General features: G+C 39.3%; 1 protein-coding gene across 4 annotated transcripts in view; it reads right to left on the bottom strand.

Annotated features, from left to right (window-relative positions):
- Positions 1-20,967, bottom strand: part of LOC5574828 (calcium/calmodulin-dependent protein kinase type 1) — a 41,915-nt gene that overhangs the window by 16,439 nt on the left and 4,509 nt on the right. For 3 of the 4 annotated variants that reach the window (XM_001661609.2, XM_021844149.1, XM_021844148.1), the window contains exon 2: positions 11,500-13,159. In XM_001661609.2, coding sequence (XP_001661659.2) covers positions 11,793-12,923 — 1,131 coding nt within the window. In that variant the 5' untranslated portion in view covers positions 12,924-13,159 and the 3' untranslated portion in view covers positions 11,500-11,792. Of the gene's footprint in view, positions 1-11,499; positions 13,160-20,967 lie in introns of those variants that run through there. The other variant, XR_002500343.1, reaches the window with a different exon arrangement.

The following is a 20,967-nucleotide window of genomic DNA, read 5'->3' as shown; positions in this document are numbered from 1 at the left end:
AGGTTGAAACCAGAGTCTATGAATGGAGAGTTGCGCGAAGAGACTTCTTTGAATGGTTGTTCTTCTTCGTCTTCGAAAATAACCCCTATCTGTTTTGCTGGTCTGCTCGATAGGTAGACGGTTTGACAGTTCGATAGGTAGATTTGGTTTCACTCTTCGCGCAACTCTCCATTCATAGACTCTGGTTGAAACTATTTGTTGGTCACTGAAAAACAGTAATAGCATGGATAAATACCACGTGATCACTCATTCCGCAGTGATTATGATCTAGAGTGCGATGTCGCATCACTGCTGTTGGTTGTCAAATCAAAGTGATATTGATAGCTCGCAAGTGATAGTGATAGTTTTAGACCATCAGCAGATATGATTGACATAAAGCAACTCTGATTTTTGGTTTTGAGAACTTTAAAAAAAATAAGCCGCCTTGAAGCTTACGATAACTTTGAATGCATACCGTAAAATGCGGTGTTAAGGACACGTGGGGTTTTAAGGGATTGAACTTCTCAATAAAGTTTTAAAGGTCACAAAAATGTCGAAAATCGATACATTAGTCATCAGAAATGCTTGATTTGTTCGGAGGATTGTGAGATTCTTTATGTGATAGGGTATGTCTATAGGCAAAATATAGCATTGAAATTGTCCGCGTTAAGGCCCAAGTAAAAATGGAGCAAATGTCAAAAGTAAAAAAGCAGTTTTCGCCGTTAAAATCGACAAATCGAAAAAAATAAAAACACAGCTGTTTTATTTCCAAAATAAAAAGGCTGTGTGTTTTTATATTTTTCCGATTTGTTGATTTCAAGAGCGAAAACTGCTTTTTCATTTTTGACATTTGCTTCAATTTTACTTGCACCTTAAATTCCATCTAATTCATGCCATCACCCAGCATACACAATGTTTCGCTTTATATACGATGCTGAACAAGATAAATCAAAAAAGCATCGATGGAGCAAATGGGAATGTGATCGGAATCATCCAATAAGTAGTAGGAAATGAGAGAATATTAGTTCGAACCGCAGTCATTCAACAAAAACATCGACTCGGATGAGACAGAAAAAGCTAGAGAAGTACCGTTTTGATTCATATTCCGGACACTCTACTTTGTATGGGAAACATTTCACACGAAATGTTTCAATTTTTGCCGATCAAAAGTTCTCACTTTCGAGGCTTGTTTTAATAATCATTTTCCATAGATAGGGGGACTGGGGGTAGTTTGCCCACGTTAAGGAGAACAGCGGTTTTAGGTGTGAAAAACATTATTTTATGATCTTTTTTGATTATGGTTGGATAGACAAACATGTTTTCTACCAAATAGTAGAAACAGCTATCCATTTTAAATTTTCTGGGGTTGAGAAATTAATTTTTAAAAAATGCTTGCTTAACTGCATATGTATTGTTTTGCGGGGTAAAACGCCCCGCTTGAGTTCGGCGTTAGCCATGCTGTAAACGAACGTACACAATCATGCTTGTATATGGGTTGCATACATCCGGGCGTTTGTTCAGATGTTATTGTTCAACAATAGTATACATGCTGATGCGAAAAATGTACATTTGTAAGGTTCCAATTTATGCGTAACATCAACGTGGCATTACGGTTGATAGAATTTGAATTCAAACGGCTGTTTTGGTGTTATGAAATAGGGGTGGGCGATTTGCCCCCAGAGTTGATAAAAGTTTAGGTCCTTCAATAAGCTTTTTGAGGGCAAATTTAACATATGTTTTGCACGTAATACAAACTATGACAGTGCACAAGTTGGCTCTCGGCAATAGTTTCAGAAATTTGGTTATTTATCGACCTAAAAAATGACATTGAAAATCGCACAAAATTGCAACGAAAACAGCGAAAAACGTTTTTATACGATTTTATCGATTTGGTTGAGAAAAACACATAAAAATATATTGGGAAAAGCATTTTTGTCCATTTTCTATGATCTAGGATGAAAATAAGCGTTCTAAAACACATCGTTCGTCCAAATCGATGGTGGCGCGTTTTGCCCCCTATGGGCATATTACCCCCAGTTCCCCTACCCATTGAAATTTATAATGCCCAACTGCCTTAGACATCTTTTTAGTGGTTTGACGAATTCAATTAATAATTTGGCTTTTCTATCTATGTTTTACTTGAGCTGTCCGGAATTCGAATCAAAGTGTCCGGAATGTGAAACAAAAGTGAGGCAGCGTCCGAAATAAGAATCATGAAAAGTCCACACATTTCTATTTATTTTAAATTATTCATGTTGCGGAATCAAAATCTTCACCTACCATTCGAAAGTTAAGTGTTTTGAAGGCTCGTTAGCGTGGAGGAATCTTACAGAATGATTTATTTTATATGCTTTATGATGAGTTTTACTTCACTGAGGCCTTAAGTGTCCGTAATATGAATCAAAACGGTACAAGAGATAAACAAACTTTTTTTCTTTTTTCATTCGCACGTGGTATAAATTTTTTGACATATCTCACTTCAGAGACTCGGAACAAGTAGGCCGTTTATCGGCCAAATAAGTCGCCAAAAGTGGCTTTCGAGCGGCCCTAATCACGATATAGTTCTTATTAGCCCTGTTGACCATGCCCTTAAATCGACTATAGAACTGACTTGGTGCTGATTTTTACGGCTTATTGGTTACTTGGGATGATTTGCGGAGGTTCTTCTCACGCTAAGGACTTCTGTCATGTGAAGGAACATACAATAAAGTTTGTCTGCGCAAATTGCGGGGTAACCATAAATCTATCTTTTGGGATTGCCCTTCGCGCAGGCGAGTCGTCGAGGCTTGTACCAGGTAGATAATCCCCCAGGCAGAATGTCCAATAATGCTCATTTTTCAGTAGGCGATCGCTTGCTTAAGAATCATACCCTTCAGGTAAATTTTCATTATGCTCATTCATAAGCTAATTTTCTCCCGTCGGGTAGCCGAAAAACCTCTGCCGCTGCAGGCAACTCCTATTTCTCAACAAAAATAATCAGAAAACGCACCTACTTCTAGTAGAATGTCTGCCTCTGATTTTGTTCTTTTTTTAACTGAACAATTGAATCAAATGATTGATCCAATGTTCAAAACCACCACAATGGCTGAAGCAGTCTAAGTTGGTGTAAAATTTACTAATAAAATTATTGTCGGATTACGTTTCTCTAATGGATCCAAATATTTTAAATTGGAATGCTCGTTCTTGGAATGGTAAAGAGCTGTTTTTTCTTTGCATTTGTAATGAATTTCTAAGCTGAATTTCAAAGAACTTATTCAGCTTATTCTGAAAGAAGGATAAATCATCATTGATATACAAACAATTAGCTTCTAAGTGTTAGTTCAAGAAACAGTCAGTGCTGAAAGAAGAACATCCTATATGTAAGCAATTATTTATTAATGTTGCTTGTGGTAATAGCTGCCAGCAAAGGTTTTCGCATGGTGTTTGTAGTCAGCTTTTGACAGTAACAAAAACGTTTTATGACTCTTTAAAGAACAGCCATTTGCAATTTGAGTTTTTAATACGAACCACGAACCAAACGGCATTCGGCTAAACGACCCGTTCGGCCAGATGGCATTCGGGTAAACGGCATTCGGCCAAATGTCCAGACACCGTGGCGGTAGTGTGAATGTAATTTGGTAATATGATGGCACATCAAGTGGGATAATATATTGCTGCTCAGTGAATTGGTAAGTTTTTCTCCCGGTGGCTAAACAGTGCAATACATGCAATACATGCCAACGGAATGCTCTGGTATCCAGAGGACTACCGATTCCTGTCACAGTGTACTACAGTAACAAAAGGCTCCTCTTCGTATACCACAGATCAGTACCAAGGAACTTCAATGCTTCCGTGCATGGTGTGGTACTGGTAGGTTCGTTCCGCTCGTTCAATCCGGATGATCACATCCAAAAGGAACAGTTGCAGGGCTGGTAGCGAGTCAATTTTTAGTGGCTTGGTCACTATCTTAAACCTGTTAACTAAAAAGTCACTATTCGCAACTAAAAGTCACTAAAGCCACTTTTCCAGAAAAATAGTCACTCAAATCTCTACTTTCGTGAATTAATGATAAAGAAAGTATAAACTGGTCTAGCATTTCAAACTCAAACAGCAAACCAATAATGTTTCACTGATTTTTAAAGATATCAACTTTGTTAAATTGGAAATTAAAAGGTAGGAATCTTTGGCTCTTCCTGGAAAAAATCAGGTAAGTATTCCTCTGAGATTTCTGTCTAAAAGTAAATGTATTGTCGGGCTTTTTGAAGAATTTTTGGAGGTAATCCGGACAAATTTGGGAAACCATTCTTGGCTGAACTTTCTGTCCGAGATTTTTTTAACGAGAACCGGGACGAACTTTTGATTGATGTTATATTTATTACATGAATTCTGCTACTAATTTTACAATAGACTCCTTTTTTAATGTTGCAAGGAACTTCGCCATAATGTTCTAATATTTATCCACGAACATTAAAATAAATCTGTCTACAATCACCTTTGGAAATTAACCCTCCAACACTTCCATGAATATATTGAGAAATGCCCTAAGTAATTAGTTTTGCAACTCTACATTATTTATTTAAAAAAAAATCATAAATAAACTTTTGCCGGAAAATTTGTCAGAAACAAGAAACTCGCCAAAACAGGTGATCTGATTTCTGATTAGAAACATTTTTTTACTCTCAATTCTTATTCCAGTCGAATAATTGTAAAGAAATATTTCAAATTACTATAGTAACAGTTTACTGTTATCTACAATTTTAACATCCATTTTCGTTTCTAGGCATTTTTTGGATAACTACTTGTAGTTTTGAAGTCACTTATTATTCTCTATTTTGATCATTATTAGTCACTAAAGTCACTATTATTTTGCTGTCTAACCACTACCTGTACTGCAGGGCTAGTTGTTCGATGGACTAGACCTCAGTAGGGTTTCCACATATAAAGATTTATCTGAATTTTATTGATTTTCTCGAATCTTTGACCAAGAATCTGTATACACAGATTTTTGTGGAAAAATACTGATATACGGATTCTGCAAACAAAATTCTTCTGAAATTGTACAAATTCACATTATAACTGTACACAATTACAGCTCGAACTATAATGCAGCGCCAGCCGCCCAAAATTTGTATGAAATTTAAATACTTTGGGAAATATCATTTAAAAAACGCCGGGGGTCGCCCATTGGCTTCTATAAAACATTTGAACATAGACCTCGATTTACGATGAACAATATTTCCGAATTGCGGTCTTCAAGCAATCTAATGCTTGTGAAATTATACTAGTGGAGGACGGGAGGTCTAAAATCTCCAAACAAAAAAATGCTGAAGTAAGTATTGACCGAGCCTCAAGTGCATTACCGAGTTTCAATCAATTCGACCGAAAAAAAACCACCCATGTGAAAGTGAATCCTGGAGGTCCCAAGTTTTGGGCTTCCAAAACCAAGCCCTATCCTACAATTTGAGATTATTCATGGAAATGTGCGATTATGGAAATCACGAATTCAAAGGGACTTTAGACGCTTTTCTAATTTCAGTCCGAAAAGTGTTTCATGAGGAACTAACAGTACAGTGCCTTATACTAATAGGCATTTCGCTGTGTAGGACTGAAACTCAAGCTAGAATCGTTGATGTGTTGGGATAGGGGATAATACTTGGCCCTTCCAAGAATTTTGTACCCATCCTGACTATGCAATACATCGCGCCATGCTTAGAAAAATTCTCGCGCCGACGATCTTGAAAAACGCTGAGCGACCATGCCTTGAACAATCAGGAATAATCACGCAGCAAACACCAAAACGATTAGAAGTAGCTGCGACGATCTACAAGCATTTTAAGGCAAAGTAGCCCGTCATTCGTTTTGGCAACAATGATGAATTCTCAGCCTGCAATTTCAAAGTGATAAAACTCAGTCTGGATAGTTTATATTGACTTGAAAAACTATAACTGTACGCGCTAACATGCATAAAGTATGCTGATACTTTTTCAGCTGTGTCAGTGCAAAACCAACTGATTTTCTTTGATTCGAAATCGTGAGATGAATTAGCAACAATCATGAACGACGCGTACAAATTTCAATGACGGCCTACTTCGCCTTAAGAAGTTTTTAAGATCGCTAATAACTGAGGAAATGCTTATTAAACACTAAGCTGAGAAGCAAGCTCTTTCTCAGTGAGGACGTTATGCCAAGAAGAAGAAGAAGGTTCAGCAGCTACAAACTCGTAGAGCAGAACATGAAAAGAAGTAAATTCAAGAATTAGAAACTCATCTTCAAATAACATATTGATGATATTTTGTGTTAACTTGCTTGCACTGGCGTTGAAATTTTCTGAATCGGCGACGTTTTCGAATTGGACCAGACAAAAATTAAATTTGACAGTTTATTGATTGATTGGACGGGAAATAATTTCCGAACTGTCAAATTTAAGTTCGGACTAATTTTAACAACGCAATTGAGACAGACCCTTAGATGATGCTAAACTTTTCGGTGTGCTGCAATATTCAACTGGGATGTTGCAATACTAGATGATGCGATTCCATACTTATCTTGGATCCAAACTCAAACGAGATCCAATTTTTTTTTTGTTTATCGTAATGATCGACTCGATGGGGCACGAGGGCGAGGGAGAGTTACAATCATCATGAGCCTCTGTACGTGCCATAAATTCTTTTACTGTGCGCCGTGTGTTGGTGGTGTATCGCTCTCTCTCACGGGCAACTTGAAAACAGGGCGCACAGTAAAAGTCAAACGTTTTATAGCATGCATAGGCTCATTCATAGGCATATAAAACATCAACTTTTTTCGTCATTTCAAACCAAAGTTTTTCGCAAAGTACTTACAATGTTACAATGACAGAATTTTATTTGACAGGTGCTTTTCAGGATATTTCTCAATTCAATACCTTGATAGCGCTACTTTTCCTAGTTTTTCCTCTTCTAGAAACCCTTCTACGATTGATTTGGTCTTAACCGGGTCTAGCCACTTTTGTATTATTATTATTATTATCTTTATTAACGAGATTTGCAGCCCGAGGCTGGCTCTTCTCGGATTAGCCACTTTTGTAGCCATACTGGTTACTCATGCTGATTTTGATTCTGATCATGTCCCTGTTACATTTCAAATATACCATGAAGCAATTCTCAATCCTATCAACTCCATTTTCAAATACACCCGATTCTGCAAAAAAGTTTTCATAAGTTTATTTTTTTCGCACGGTTTTCGAAATTTTGAACTGAAAACTTTTTTCACGGTACGCATCCCCCGTGCAAAACAGAATCGGGTGTAATTGAGCCGACTGGAATACATATGAAACATACATCGATAGTAATCTTGATGTTAGCATTTCTTTGCAAACAATACTTGATATCGATAATAGTCTCGAAACTTTAACTAATTTCATTGCTGAAACAAGAGGTATAGCAATACCAAAATGTGAAGTAAAATTCGAATCCGTGATGATCTTAAACTCTTGATCCGTCGTGAAAACGTGAGGAGAAGGCAATTTCAACGCACTCACGATCCTACTATGAAAATTATATGACAGCATCTGCAAAAAGAAATTAAAACACGTTGTTCTCAATTAAACAAACAAAAATTTGGAAAAGTGAATTAGATCTCTCAAATTGAAAGAAGAAAACAAATTATTACTACAGTTTGAAAGCGTGCATAATTTCAATTTAGGACTCACTAGTCCAATCAACTTACTCAGGACTTCGAAACATTCTCAAAATCAGTCAGGAATAAATGAGAACTATTATTTAAAAATATCAAAAATATGAAAATCCCTTGCGATGATGGAATTTTCTACATCCAAATACTAATTTTAAAACCAGACAAAATTCCTGCAGAAGCTTCTAGCTATCGTCCAATCAGCTTTCTTTCCTCTATCAGTAAACTTTTTGAAAAGGTCATTTTGAACAGAATGATTGTTAACATAAATGAAAATTCAATTTTTGCCAATGAACAGTTCGGATTCCGACATGGACATTCAGCCGCTCATAAACTTTTACGTGTAACAAATTTGATTCATTCCAACAAATCTGGAGGCTACTCTACGGGTCTTGCTCTTCTAGACAAAGAAAAAGCATTCGACAGTGTTTGGTATAAAGGCTTGATTGTAAAATTAAAAAAAACGTTAATTTTCCAACATACATTGTGAGTATAATATAAAGTTATCTGTTAAATCGTACACTTCAGGTTAATTATAAGAACTCCAGTTTGAAGAACTTCCTGTAAAAGCTGGTGTTCTTCAAGGCAGCATTTTGGGGCCAATGTTATACAATATTTTTACATCTGACTTCCCTGAGGAGTTACCTCAGGGATGTCAAAAATCTTTGATTGCGGATGACACAGGCCTCTCCGCCAGAGGACGAAGCCTGCGTGTCATCTAGTAGATTGCAAAAAAGTTTGGATATTTTGAATATTTTACAGCCATCCTGTATGCTGTACCAATATGGACTAGCTGCTGTAATACCAGGAAGTAAGCTCTGCAGAGGATTCAAAATAAAATTTTGAAAATGAATCTGAGGCTCCCTCCCTGGTATAGTACTAATGAGTTACATAGAATATCCTATGTTGAAACATTGGATCAGATGACGAATAAAATTATTAATAATTTTAGACAACAATCGTTGCAATCTTCTATTGCCACGATAAATGCGTTATATATCTAGGTTAAGTTAGGTTAAGCTAATTGAAAGCGTTTTTTTCGTCTTGTAAGCAGGTCAAATCAACTCACCTGTGAAAATTCTGAACTGCTACGGCAAATGAAACGTAATATGTTGTTAACAAAATGTTTATAAATGCTATTATTGCGATGATAGTGTTTTCTAACTCGGCGGTTTTCTTACCTTTGATAACAGCACCAATTTCCTTCGCTTCCATACATCCAAAATGTGTGCAGCGTTGCATCGCGGATGAGGTCTTAGAAATTGGGACTAGCCCGCCATATGACTGATGTATGGAAGTCAACAATTGCTACTCTGAGCAAAGAACGCTCATTTCCATCGCTGCCCAAACGATTCTTTAACACTGTTTAGGAGCAATGATCAATGACAAGCTCCCCTAGCTACTGATAAACGTGACACTGTCCATACTTGGAGGGATCAATTTCTGTGCTGTTACTTCAATAGGGCCTAACTGACATGAGCGATTTCTCTTCATCGATCTTCTGTTTCGCTAATGACTTCGCTAAATTAGATAAATCTGTAATATTTTTGTTAATAAAGTAAGACATAGTGATTCTTCATCTTACAGCACAAAAACATGTTACTAAACGAGAGTCAGTTTTCTCCAATAACGCAAAGAGAGCAACGATGAAGAGAAATCGATGAATGCAGATAAGCCCTTATGAAAAAACAACACAGATTTTATTTAAGTTTTAGAACGAACAGTGCATCATAGCTCACGGTATACACAATAAGGTAGGCTATTCCCACGTGCAAACAACGATTTTCAATAAAAACACATGTGTCGTAATTCCTATCATCAGGCATGATGCTAGAAGGATAGTAAAAGAGAGCATGCCTTGCTTTCTCTTGTACTCGATCTATTTTGCGATAGGAATGACGTCACCACCAAATGTCATTTTTCGGAATATAAAACCACAGACAAACAGACGTCACACTCTCATCGCTGTCCATCGACCAACTTTTAAACGATCGATTCAAATTTTGGGTAGGTGGTCAATCGACCACCCGCAGCGCTCGCGTCGTTTTTGTTCGTGTTTGACGTTTACACACTACCGCCACCTTTTGGTCCATCGGCCAACTACAGTGTTTTTAGCATTGGGCGTACATGATTTCGCGACTATGATTTTGATCGAGATTTGTTCTAAGTGTTACGTCTGTTTCTCTGTGATGAAACCTTGTTGCTTCTGATCGTGGCCGGTATGGACCCCATTGGGCTTATCTTCAAGAAAGATGTCGAATGCTTCTATTAAGAAATCAGAGAAATCCACAACGCATGAAAAAGACATCGCTTCGAGATTGATAGCAAAAATGGGATAGCTACACTAAAAAAGATGAATCCACACCTAATACCAAACATGTCAGATTGGTATAAAAGAAATCATGGGGAAGTGAACTGTCACCTGACGCAGTTACTGTCAGCACAGACAGTGTACATCGAGGAAATGTAGAAGATAGTTCAACAGGCTTTGGGGTTCAGATGAAGCGGAAACTCGTTTTCTCTTCATCGATCCTCTCTTCTATTAATAAAGGTGACAAGACACAAGTTTGTCAGCATTTTTCACCTCAGGACGCAAGATTGCGTCGCTGCCATGCGGTCTGGAGTGAAAAAAAATGCTAACAAACCCGGATCTTGTCATCTTTATTCACAGAAGAGAGGATCGATGGAGAGAAATCGATCATGCGACTTACGCCCTTATTCTAGCAAACGCAAGAGATTTAATCCCTTTCTAACTTCTCCATTCTTCATGTTATTTAATGTCTCTTCAATCAGGTGAATTTTCTTAAGTTCGAGATATCCTTTTTAATACCTACTCTAAAATATCCCAAGCTAATCAGCAAGATTGCTTTTTAATCCCAGCAGTGCAGAATCTTATCGTAATGGAAATTTCCTCAACCTTCCACATACCATAGAACATTTTCGTACTTGCGCACTGTATATTAGGGTTGTTCAAACTATCGTTTTTGCTCCATATCGCTCATTCGATTCTAGATCAAATACTGTATTTTCTCCCAAAAATTTGAGCTTATTTGGATGAAAACCGAGACTGCCCAATAGGGTGGCCCATAATGATCAAACTACAAAAGCCTTCTCCAATTAATAGATATGGGAATGTAAAAAAACGTCTTTTCGTTGATGAACTAAAATAATTCGTGAATCGAATCATTATTCAAAATATTAGACCGCTGTCCATGTGGATATCGAAGCAGGACACATCTCTATTTTTTGCATATTCATACGTCTTTTACATAATTAATCGCTATTTTAATTACACCATGCCAAATAATAAACATTTAACTTCATAATAAAATTACAGCAACTTATGAAAATAGATATCATTAGTCATTAGAGTCATTTTGAGTAAAAATGGTATAGGCTGGGGACACTTGATCCCTCGATTATTTTACAGACATTATATTTGTGATGTCTGTATAATAGTTCTATTAGGAAACTTTGCGATATCTCTGACGTTAGAATGTGTTATAAAAATTTATAACTTGACTTCAATGTACACAAATTCGAAATATAGTATTTTCAAAAAAAAATATTGGCGTGTCTCATATTTTCAATATGTATTCGTATTGTGAGATATCAGTTGTTTAAAAAACAGTAAAATTAAAATTAAGAAGGAGATTAAGTCTCCCCAGTCTGCCCTGTTTGGTTTTCATCGGGATTGATTCCTCTCGACTCACAGAATAAGCCTGAATATTTGAAGTCTCTGTTCGCATCATTCAAGAAATATACATAAACTATAGCATCAGAAGGGTACACCGCTTGAAGCATGCGATTAATATTGAACACCTAAATCAACGAGCAACAGCGCATAACTAGATAATAAAATAAAACAATCAATTTTTAGATAAAATCCCGAATCTATTTTCAACATTAAAAAGTATCGCTTTGAACATAACAAAAATAAATGGTTTTATTGAGTAAAACATACATTTATGTACGCTAGAATGTAACAGATATAAAAAAGAGAGAGCAAGGTTTGCAGAAGTTACAAATAAACAGATCTTTAAGCACAACATCGATTTCTTAAGAGTTACTTAGCCACAAATAGTGTGTATGAACACCTTTATGTCATGATATAGCTGTATTTCTGCGATGTAACTGTTGCAACAACTTGAAGCGATTCCAATATTTTACTTGCTGCCTGATGCAGTATCCTGTGCTGCCGTTGGGTCAGCAGCTGAAGCATTCAGTTGAGAAGAACTGCGTCCGTATGCACCACCGCTACTACTGAGAGCCATTCGTTGCATTTGACGTATAACAGTTGCTGCGTGATAGGCCTGCTTCCATCGCGACTTGGCGAAGTTTTTCTTAAGCTGTTCGGAAACGGTTCCATGGATATTCTTACTGCTAGCCGCGTTACCGGAAATCCATGGATGCGCAAGCGCCTGTTTACACGTAAACCTTTTCTCTACATTCACACACATCAGATTCCTGATAAAATCTTTTGCTGACTCGCTTATCTCATCCCAATAGGGGGAGTCGAACTCAAATTCGCCTTTTAAAATTTGTGCAAATAAATTGGCATCATTTTCGTCATAAAACGGTGGATATCCACATAGTAAAATGTACGATATTACTCCTATACTCCAAACATCCACTGCCTTGCCGTATGGCTTTTGCGCTAACACTTCAGGTGCTACATATCCAGGAGTCCCGCAAGCCGTAGCCATAAAACCAGAATCCTCCATCTTGGATAGTCCAAAATCACTTATCATGATTTTACTATCTTCAGCAGGATTGTAGTATAACAGATTTTCTGGTTTTAGATCTCTATGTACTACGCCTTGTTCATGCATGTAGTCTACAGCTTCTAGCACTTGACGTATCAAGTAAGATGCATCTTTCTCTGTATAAGATCCCTTTTCAACAATGCGGTCGAAAAGCTCTCCACCGGTAACCAGTTCCATAATTAAGTAGACTTTTGATTTATCTTCATACGTTTCAAACAGTTGCACTATGTTTGGATGAGTAAACCATGTTTTATCAGGATCATTTTCTTGTCTTTTGGCGCTAAATCGCTTCAGCACACGGATTTCATTTTCCAAGGAATCCTCTTTGCCTTTCAAGGCTTTCTTATCAATAATTTTAACAGCAAATGCCTGACCCGTTTCGCGATGTTCGCAAAGACGTACTTCCGAAAACGCTCCTGTTCCAAGTAACTCTTTTATTACATACTTGTCTTCGATGCATGGTTGCTTCTCGATTTCCTTAGCATCTTTTCGTACTTTCTTGCCGGAATCTTTCTTTCCAAACAATGGCATTTTTAATGAATAGTTTGTTGATAACTTTACGAGCAACACACACTAAGTACGTCTACGATGCAATTTACATATAAAATTAGTCACAATTATGTAACTAAGCACAGGCTTCACCCTTGTGCAACAGCGATGAAATTTAAAATCTGGTAACAACTTTTGTACAACAAACGACGGCTATTTGGATGGTCCTTAGGATATGCACTTTTTAGTGACTATTAAATTACGCTGAGTAGTTGAATCTGAAAAAAAAAATAAACATAATCTTTAGTTCCATACATGTTTTCAGGTAGAATCTAACTAGAATATTGGTAGTGTAGGGCGGTACCAGATGGGCACTCTACGGATGAACCGATATTTTCTAAAGTTTTTATATTAAATTACATAAATCAATTTCTGTATCATGTTTTCTATCAATAAATATAACAAAATAAAAAAAAAAACTGAACAGATGAACAAAACCCTAAAATTACATTCTTTCAACCGTCAGTGGTTTATAATTGATACGCATTGCATTTTCTACATTAAGCTATTCATTTTTAATTTTGTATGAGCAGAAAGTATTTGAATCCATATAGACATAAATGCATCTTTATTTTTCATAAAATGGAAGCAAAAGATGATACACAACTATGGTAGAAGTACCGTAAAATGGGGTGTTAAGGGATGAAAAAAAAAATCTACCTACATTTCGAGCAACTTCTAGTATGTCAATTATTGAACAAAATAAGTCCTCCCGGCGTGTATATCAAAAGTCAATTACAATGAAGATGATCCTACGGCAGATTTCTGAGATAATCATAAAAATGTGTGATTTTTGACGAAAATGCTAAATGGGGTGTTAAGGAATTTGAGCTTTGTAAATAAAACTATATTTTGCCAACAGCAAAAAAAAAAATATATATTTTGGTCAATATCGATTATGTGTTCAATCTAAAGATGATATTACTTCAATATAATTCAAGTCGGAACTCCTGCAAACGTTAACCGTTTTATTTTACTTGCTAAACCTATCATACATATTGATTCTTTTTTCAACCAAGCTATAAGTGCATCGCACAATTGTCTTGAAAGGATTTGTATACTTATATGCAGTATTCGTATCCTAGAATAGTGCAGAGCAACCTTGTCATGGCTTGTCAAAAGAATGATAATTTCAACAAGCTTTCAGTTTGAATAAAGTAAGTGTCAAATTTGCCTTTTGAATAAAGCACCACAACAAATAACGAATTTTCATGTAACACCCAATGGCATAATCGAAAAAAAAATCCTAACGAAAAGTTTCCAATATAAAGCGGCAATCGCACACACTATACTACAATGTACTCAATGCTCGACAACACTGAACACATGACCACGAAGCCTTAAAAGTTTTCCAAAAAGAGATTGGAAATAACCTTATATTATTATTGTTTATCTAGGACGTAGGTAGTGCTTAAAAAAATCATTAGCTTCAAAACCATCTCATATAATATAACCATTACTATTTCCAAACTTTTCATCAATGCGATGGAACAGCTTTTGAAAATACTATCATGAAAACCCCATATTCAAATTGATCAGTTTTTATGTTTTAGGTTATGGCCTTCAGTGTATTATGCTCAAAACGGATTTTAAGTTTTCATCCGACGTTTCGGACATGACAACTTAAAATCCGTTTTTAAGCATAATAGACTGAAAGCCATAACCAACAACATAATTAACACAGTCGTATCCCCAATTTAGTTTTAATCTACATTTTCCTAACAATTTTACCAAATTTTGAGATAAGTCTTTTCTGGTGATATTCAGTGACTTACGAAATAGATCCCTTAACTTTCCATGCAGATTAACTTCACGGAACAAACCAAAGCTATATTGAAATACATAACGGCATAAACAAATGAGTTTAGTAACTTAGAAAAGTTAGAATAGATAATCCCTTAACACCCCACTTATTTTCAAAACGAGACTTTTTCCATAAAAGTTTCTAAGAATCGAAACACAGATACAATTTTAAGAAGTTTTTGTCTGCACTATGATCTCAATTAAATTTACTTTTCTTCTACGTTACTCTCGAATTTTTCTCAAAAATATTTCATGGTTTTGTAGATGAATGTATTTAGCCCATAAAATTCGAACACAAATGTTTTGAAAAGTTTTCAATATCTAGCAACCACAATACTTCATTTTAATAGATAGCTCCTATTACATAATACAGCTCACAATCCTCCGAACAAATCGAGCATTTCAGATGACTTATATATCGACTTTTCACGTTTCTGTGATTTGTCGAACTTGATTGAGACGCTCGGTTGGTAAATGGCTGGGCATGGCGTACCATTGGTACCTCAAGTACCTGAAGGAATAAAATAGACCCCTCTGTGCGGTCCTTAGCCTCTTGCCCAGCAACTCCTATCCCTACCTCCTCGCGGTACTGGCCGGGGTACGAGTAACCTTAGGGAAGATCGGGTAACCAACCCCCGGTGGGAACTTTGGTCGTATGCTGACAGGGAAGGGGGGGTTTGCTTTTGCTTTTTGCTTCTGCAAACCTGGAGCGTCTGTACTCCATGTTAGGAGCGGCTCACAACAGCGTCTGTTCCCCATGTCAGGGGCGGCTGATCATCGTCCGAGTGCCAGAGAAGGACTCTAAGCTAAACTGTGCACTATGGTCCTCCGAACATTTAGGGGGAATGGTCCTCCGGAAATCAAGGGGGTTGGTGTCAGGCCCTGCAAGCCAGCCGTAAAAAACATCAAGCAACGAATAATCAACGAGAGAATACGAACCGGGACAATCGGCGAAGACCACAGCGACGTAAAGGGACTAGCGATTGGAAGCTCGGTACGTGGAACTGCAAATCTCTCAACTTCATCGGGAGCACGCGCATACTCGCCGACGTGCTGAAGGACCGCGGATTCGGCATCGTAGCGTTGCAGGAAGTGTGTTGGAAGGGATCAATGGTGCGAACGTTTAGAGGTAACCATACCATCTACCAGAGCTGCGGCAACACACACGAGCTGGGAACAGCTTTTATAGTGATGGGTGACATGCAGAGGCGCGTGATCGGGTGGTGGCCGATCAATGAGAGAATGTGCAAGTTGAGGATCAAAGGCCGGTTCTTCAACTTCAGCATAATAAACGTGCACAGCCCTCACTCCGGAAGCACTGATGATGATAAAGACGCTTTTTACACGCAGCTCGAACGCGAGTACGACAGCTGCCCAAGCCACGACGTCAAAATCATCATAGGAGATCTAAACGCTCAGGTTGGCCAGGAGGAGGAATTCAGACCGACGATTGGAAAGTTCAGCGCCCACCGGCTGACGAACGAAAACGGCCTACGACTAATTGATTTCGCCGCCTCCAAGAATATGGCCATTCGTAGCACCTACTTCCAGCACAGCCTTCCATACCGATACACCTGGAGATCACCACAGCAGACAGAATCGCAAATCGACCACGTTCTGATTGATGGTCGGCACTTCTCCGACATTATCGACGTCAGGACCTATCGTGGCGCTAACATCGACTCCGACCACTATCTGGTGATGGTCAAACTGCGCCCAAAACTCTCCGTCGTTAACAACGTACGGTACCGACGGCCGCCCCGGTATGACCTAGAGCGGCTCAAGCAACCGGATGTCGCAGCGGCATACGCGCAGCACCTCGAGGCTGCATTACCGGAAGAGGGTGAGCTGGACGAAGCCCCTCTTGAGGACTGCTGGAGAACAGTAAAAGCAGCCATCAACGATGCAGCTGAGAGCAACATCGGGTACGTGGGACGGAGTCGACGGAACGATTGGTTCGACGAGGAGTGCCAGGAGGTTTTGGAGGAGAAGAATGCAGCGCGGGCGGTGATGCTGCAGCAAGGGACCCGGCAGAACGTGGAACGCTATAAACGGAAACGGCAACAGCAGACCCGCCTCTTTCGGGAGAAAAAACGCCGCCTGGAGGAGACGGAGTGCGAGGAGATGGAGCAGCTGTGCCGGTCTCAAGAAACGCGTAAGTTCTATCAGAAGCTCAACGCATCCCGCAACGGCTTCGTGCCGCGAGCCGAGATGTGCAGGGATAAGGATGGGAGCATTCTGACGGACGAGCGTGAGGTGATCGAAAGGTGGAAGCAGCACTTCGACGAGCACCTGAATGGCGCTGAGAGCACAGGCAATGAAGGACGGGACAACGGAAGAAATGCCTTCGTCGGTATTGCGGAAGATGGAAACCAACCAGCCCCCACTTTGAGGGAGGTTAAGGATGCCATTCACCAGCTCAAGAACAATAAAGCTGCTGGTAAGGATGGTATCGGAGCTGAACTCATTAAGATGGGTCCGGAGAGGCTGGTCATTTGTCTGCATCAGCTGATAGGCACAATCTGGGAAACAGAACAGCTACCGGAGGAGTGGAAGGAAGGGGTAATATGCCCCATCTACAAGAAAGGCGACAAGTTAGATTGTGAGAACTTTCGAGCGATCACCATTCTAAATGCGGCCTACAAAGTATTATCCCAGATCATCTTCCGTCGTCTGTCACCTGTAGTAAACGAGTTCGTGGGAAGTTATCAGGCCGGCTTCGTTGACGGCCGATCGACAACGGACCAGATCTTTACTGTACGGCAAATCCTCCAAAAATGCCGTGAATACCAGGTCCCAACGCATCACCTTTTCATCGATTTCAAGGCGGCATACGACAGTATCGACCGCGTAGAGCTATGGAAAATCATGGACGAAAACAGCTTTTCCGGGAAGCTCACTAGACTGATAAGAGCGACGATGGAAGGTGTGCAAAATTGTGTGAAGGTTTCAGGCGAACACTCCAGTTCGTTTGGATCCCACCGGGGACTACGACAAGGTGATGGACTTTCGTGCCTGTTGTTCAACATTGCGCTAGAAGGTGTTATGCGGAGAGCCGGGCTTAACAGCCGGGGTACGATTTTTACGAGATCCAGTCAATTTGTTTGCTTCGCGGATGATATGGACATCGTCGGCCGAACATTTGAAAAGGTGGCAGACCTGTACACCCGCCTGAAACGCGAGGCAGCAAAAGTTGGACTGGTGGTGAATGCGGCCAAGACAAAGTACATGCTAGCTGGTGGGACCGAGCGCGACAGGGCTCGCCTTGGTAGCAGTGTTACGATAGACGGGGATACGTTCGAGGTGGTCGACGAGTTCGTCTACCTTGGATCCTTGCTGACGGCTGACAATAACGTTAGCCGTGAAATACGGAGGCGCATAATCAGTGGAAGTCGGGCCTACTATGGCCTCCAGAAGAAGCTGCGGTCGAAAAAGATTCACGCCCGCACCAAATGTACCATGTACAAAACGCTCATAAGGCCGGTAGTCCTCTACGGGCATGAAACGTGGACGATGCTCGAGGAGGACCTGCAAGCACTTGGAGTCTTCGAACGTCGGGTGCTTAGGACGATCTTCGGCGGTGTGCAGGAGAACGGTGTGTGGCGGCGAAGGATGAACCACGAGCTCGCCCAACTCTACGGCGAACCCAGTATCCAGAAGGTGGCCAAAGCTGGAAGGATACGATGGGCAGGGCATGTTGCAAGAATGCCGGACAGCAACCCTGCAAAGATGGTGTTCGCCTCGGATCCGGTTGGTACAAGAAGGCGTGGAGCGCAGCGAGCTAGGTGGGCGGATCAAGTGCGTATAGATTTGGCGAGCGTGGGGCAGAACCGAGGATGGAGAGATGCGGCCACGAACCGAGTATTGTGGCGTGAAATTGTTGATTCAGTGTTATCTGTGTAGATGTTAACTAAATAAATGAATGAATGAATGAATGATTGAGACGCTCAAGCCCTCAAAACCCCACGAGTCCTTAACACCCCATTTTACGGTACCAAGTATGGCAATAGTGGGAACAAAAAAAGGTTTTTTTATTGTTTCACTAGAATATAGGGAATAATATTCACATGAATGATAAAACTATTTGTTAGATGATGATGGGGGATTTTATTTTTTATCCTCATATGTAGAGCCTTTTAACCACTGATTCCATTATTTAGGAATATTGTGAATTTGACCTTAGAGAATAGCCACTCTTCATCTTCTTCTTGGCATTAACGTCCTCACTGGAACAGAGCCTGTTTCTCAGCTTAGTATCCTTATGAGCACTTCCACAGTTGCTTGCTTTGCCAAAGTTGCCATTTTCGCATTCGTATATCGTGTGGCAGGTACGATGATACACTATGCCCAGGGAAGTCCAGGAAATTTCCATTACGAAAAGATCCTGGACCGACCGGGAATCGAACCCAGACACCTCCAGCATGGCTTTGCTTTGTAGCCGCGGACTCTAACCACTCGGCTACGGAAGGCCCCATATATAGCCACAGATATCACTATTGATTAATTATTGTCGAACAATGTTCAAGTTTTCACTATAGGAACGAGTTTTTTTTGTATAGAAATAGATGATCAAAGTCGTGTCAAAAACAGTATCAGTGGAAAAAATGGCTAATTTGTTAGATTTTCTAATGTCGTTTCTGAAATGATTTCTAGCAATATTTGCACTCGTTTCTGACAAACTCTTTGAATTTTGTTGGTATAGCAAAGATTGTTAGAAGTTGTGCGGTGAAAAGCAAATTTGTTAGGTCATGTTTGTTCTGTCGTGTCGGGTTTGAGTGATTTCCCGGAAGTGTTAACAAACACAAAGAAAATGGATGCAGATCAGTTTTCTCGATTTATGGACTTGCGTTATTCCTAACCGTCTCTGGCATAAATCTTCGGAGAGGTTTTGATGAGGGATGGTACACAAATTATGTCACGTTAAATTTCAAATGTTTTAAGTTTTGTCAGAATCTTTTCCAAAACATGTCCCAGAGAATGTTTAACTAAGTAGAAGTAGATGAAAAAACCGAATTTAGTACTATACCATTTAATTCCACTAGAGTTTGTATCCTTTGACAGATACGCGTTTAACATTTTTCGTTGGAAATGTTAACGGAATATTAGGGCCTTCCTTAGCCGAGTGGTTAAAGTCCGCGGCTACAAAGCAAAGCCATGCTGAAGGTGTCTGGGTTCGATTCCCGGTCGGTCCAGGATCTTTTCGTAATGGAAATATCCTTGACTTCCCTGGGGATAGCGTATCATCGTACATTGCCACACGATATACAAATACGAAAATGGCAACTTTGGCAAAGAAAGCTCTCAGTTAATAACTGTCGAAGTGCTCATAAGAACACTAAGCTGAGAAGCAGGTCCCAGTGGGGACGTAATGCAAAAAAGAAGAAGAAGATGAAATATTGAGTATTCATTTAACGGCAACGATCAGTATTTTTAGGTGGAAATGACAAAATGTATTGAATTTGTCTTGAGTGTGCTTTGAACATTTATCGTTTTTACTCGGCTATGAAAGGAATCGTAACGCAACAGGGGGAGGGAGGGGGTAAAGAGTCTAAATAAGCCTATTCACATGACGTCTCAAATCAGCTGATCGGGAAGCACTTTGACAGTTCTTCTATGAAAATGACAGGCCCGTGTTAGCACCGGTCCTCCACCGATGTAAACAAATGCATAGACGGATCTGTCACATGAAAAGGCCTATTATAAAGAGACGAAATCTGATCATATTCAAAATAAATCAGCTAGCAACTTTGCCAAATCTATTACGCAGCACTGCCAATGTAGATTCCCACGCTAAAAGTAAGTCACAGGTTTGATGTGTTGAATTTTCGCAGGTTTGGGTAACGAATGAAAAATTGACTGAATGTATGGAAAAACAATGTAATGAGTAAAGCATTCTTTATGCAAAGCATGAAAATTGCAACCGACACTCATGTATTCAGAAAATATGCTACTTCAGAAGAAGCGAAATTTTCGTGGGCGGTAACATTTTTGTATGACAAATCTCCTGCTCGATTGGAATGACATTGACAGTAAACTTGGAATACCAATTGGAACATTTCGCTTCTTTGCTTATAGTTTCTTTAGGACAGATATTCGATGTGACTAAAGCTGTCAATCATAAAATACGTAACGCTTTTAGGAGAAAATCTTCTTTGGATGCAATATTACACCATACTTAAGATTTCATGAAAATTCATTGAAGAGACGCGTAAAATGGTCAAAA

This window comes from Aedes aegypti, chromosome 2, assembly GCF_002204515.2.
Source record: "Aedes aegypti strain LVP_AGWG chromosome 2, AaegL5.0 Primary Assembly, whole genome shotgun sequence".
Classification (NCBI taxonomy): domain Eukaryota; kingdom Metazoa; phylum Arthropoda; class Insecta; order Diptera; family Culicidae; genus Aedes; species Aedes aegypti.
The sequence above is the reverse complement of the archived record's forward strand: the minus strand, read 5'-3'. Positions and strand labels throughout refer to the sequence as shown.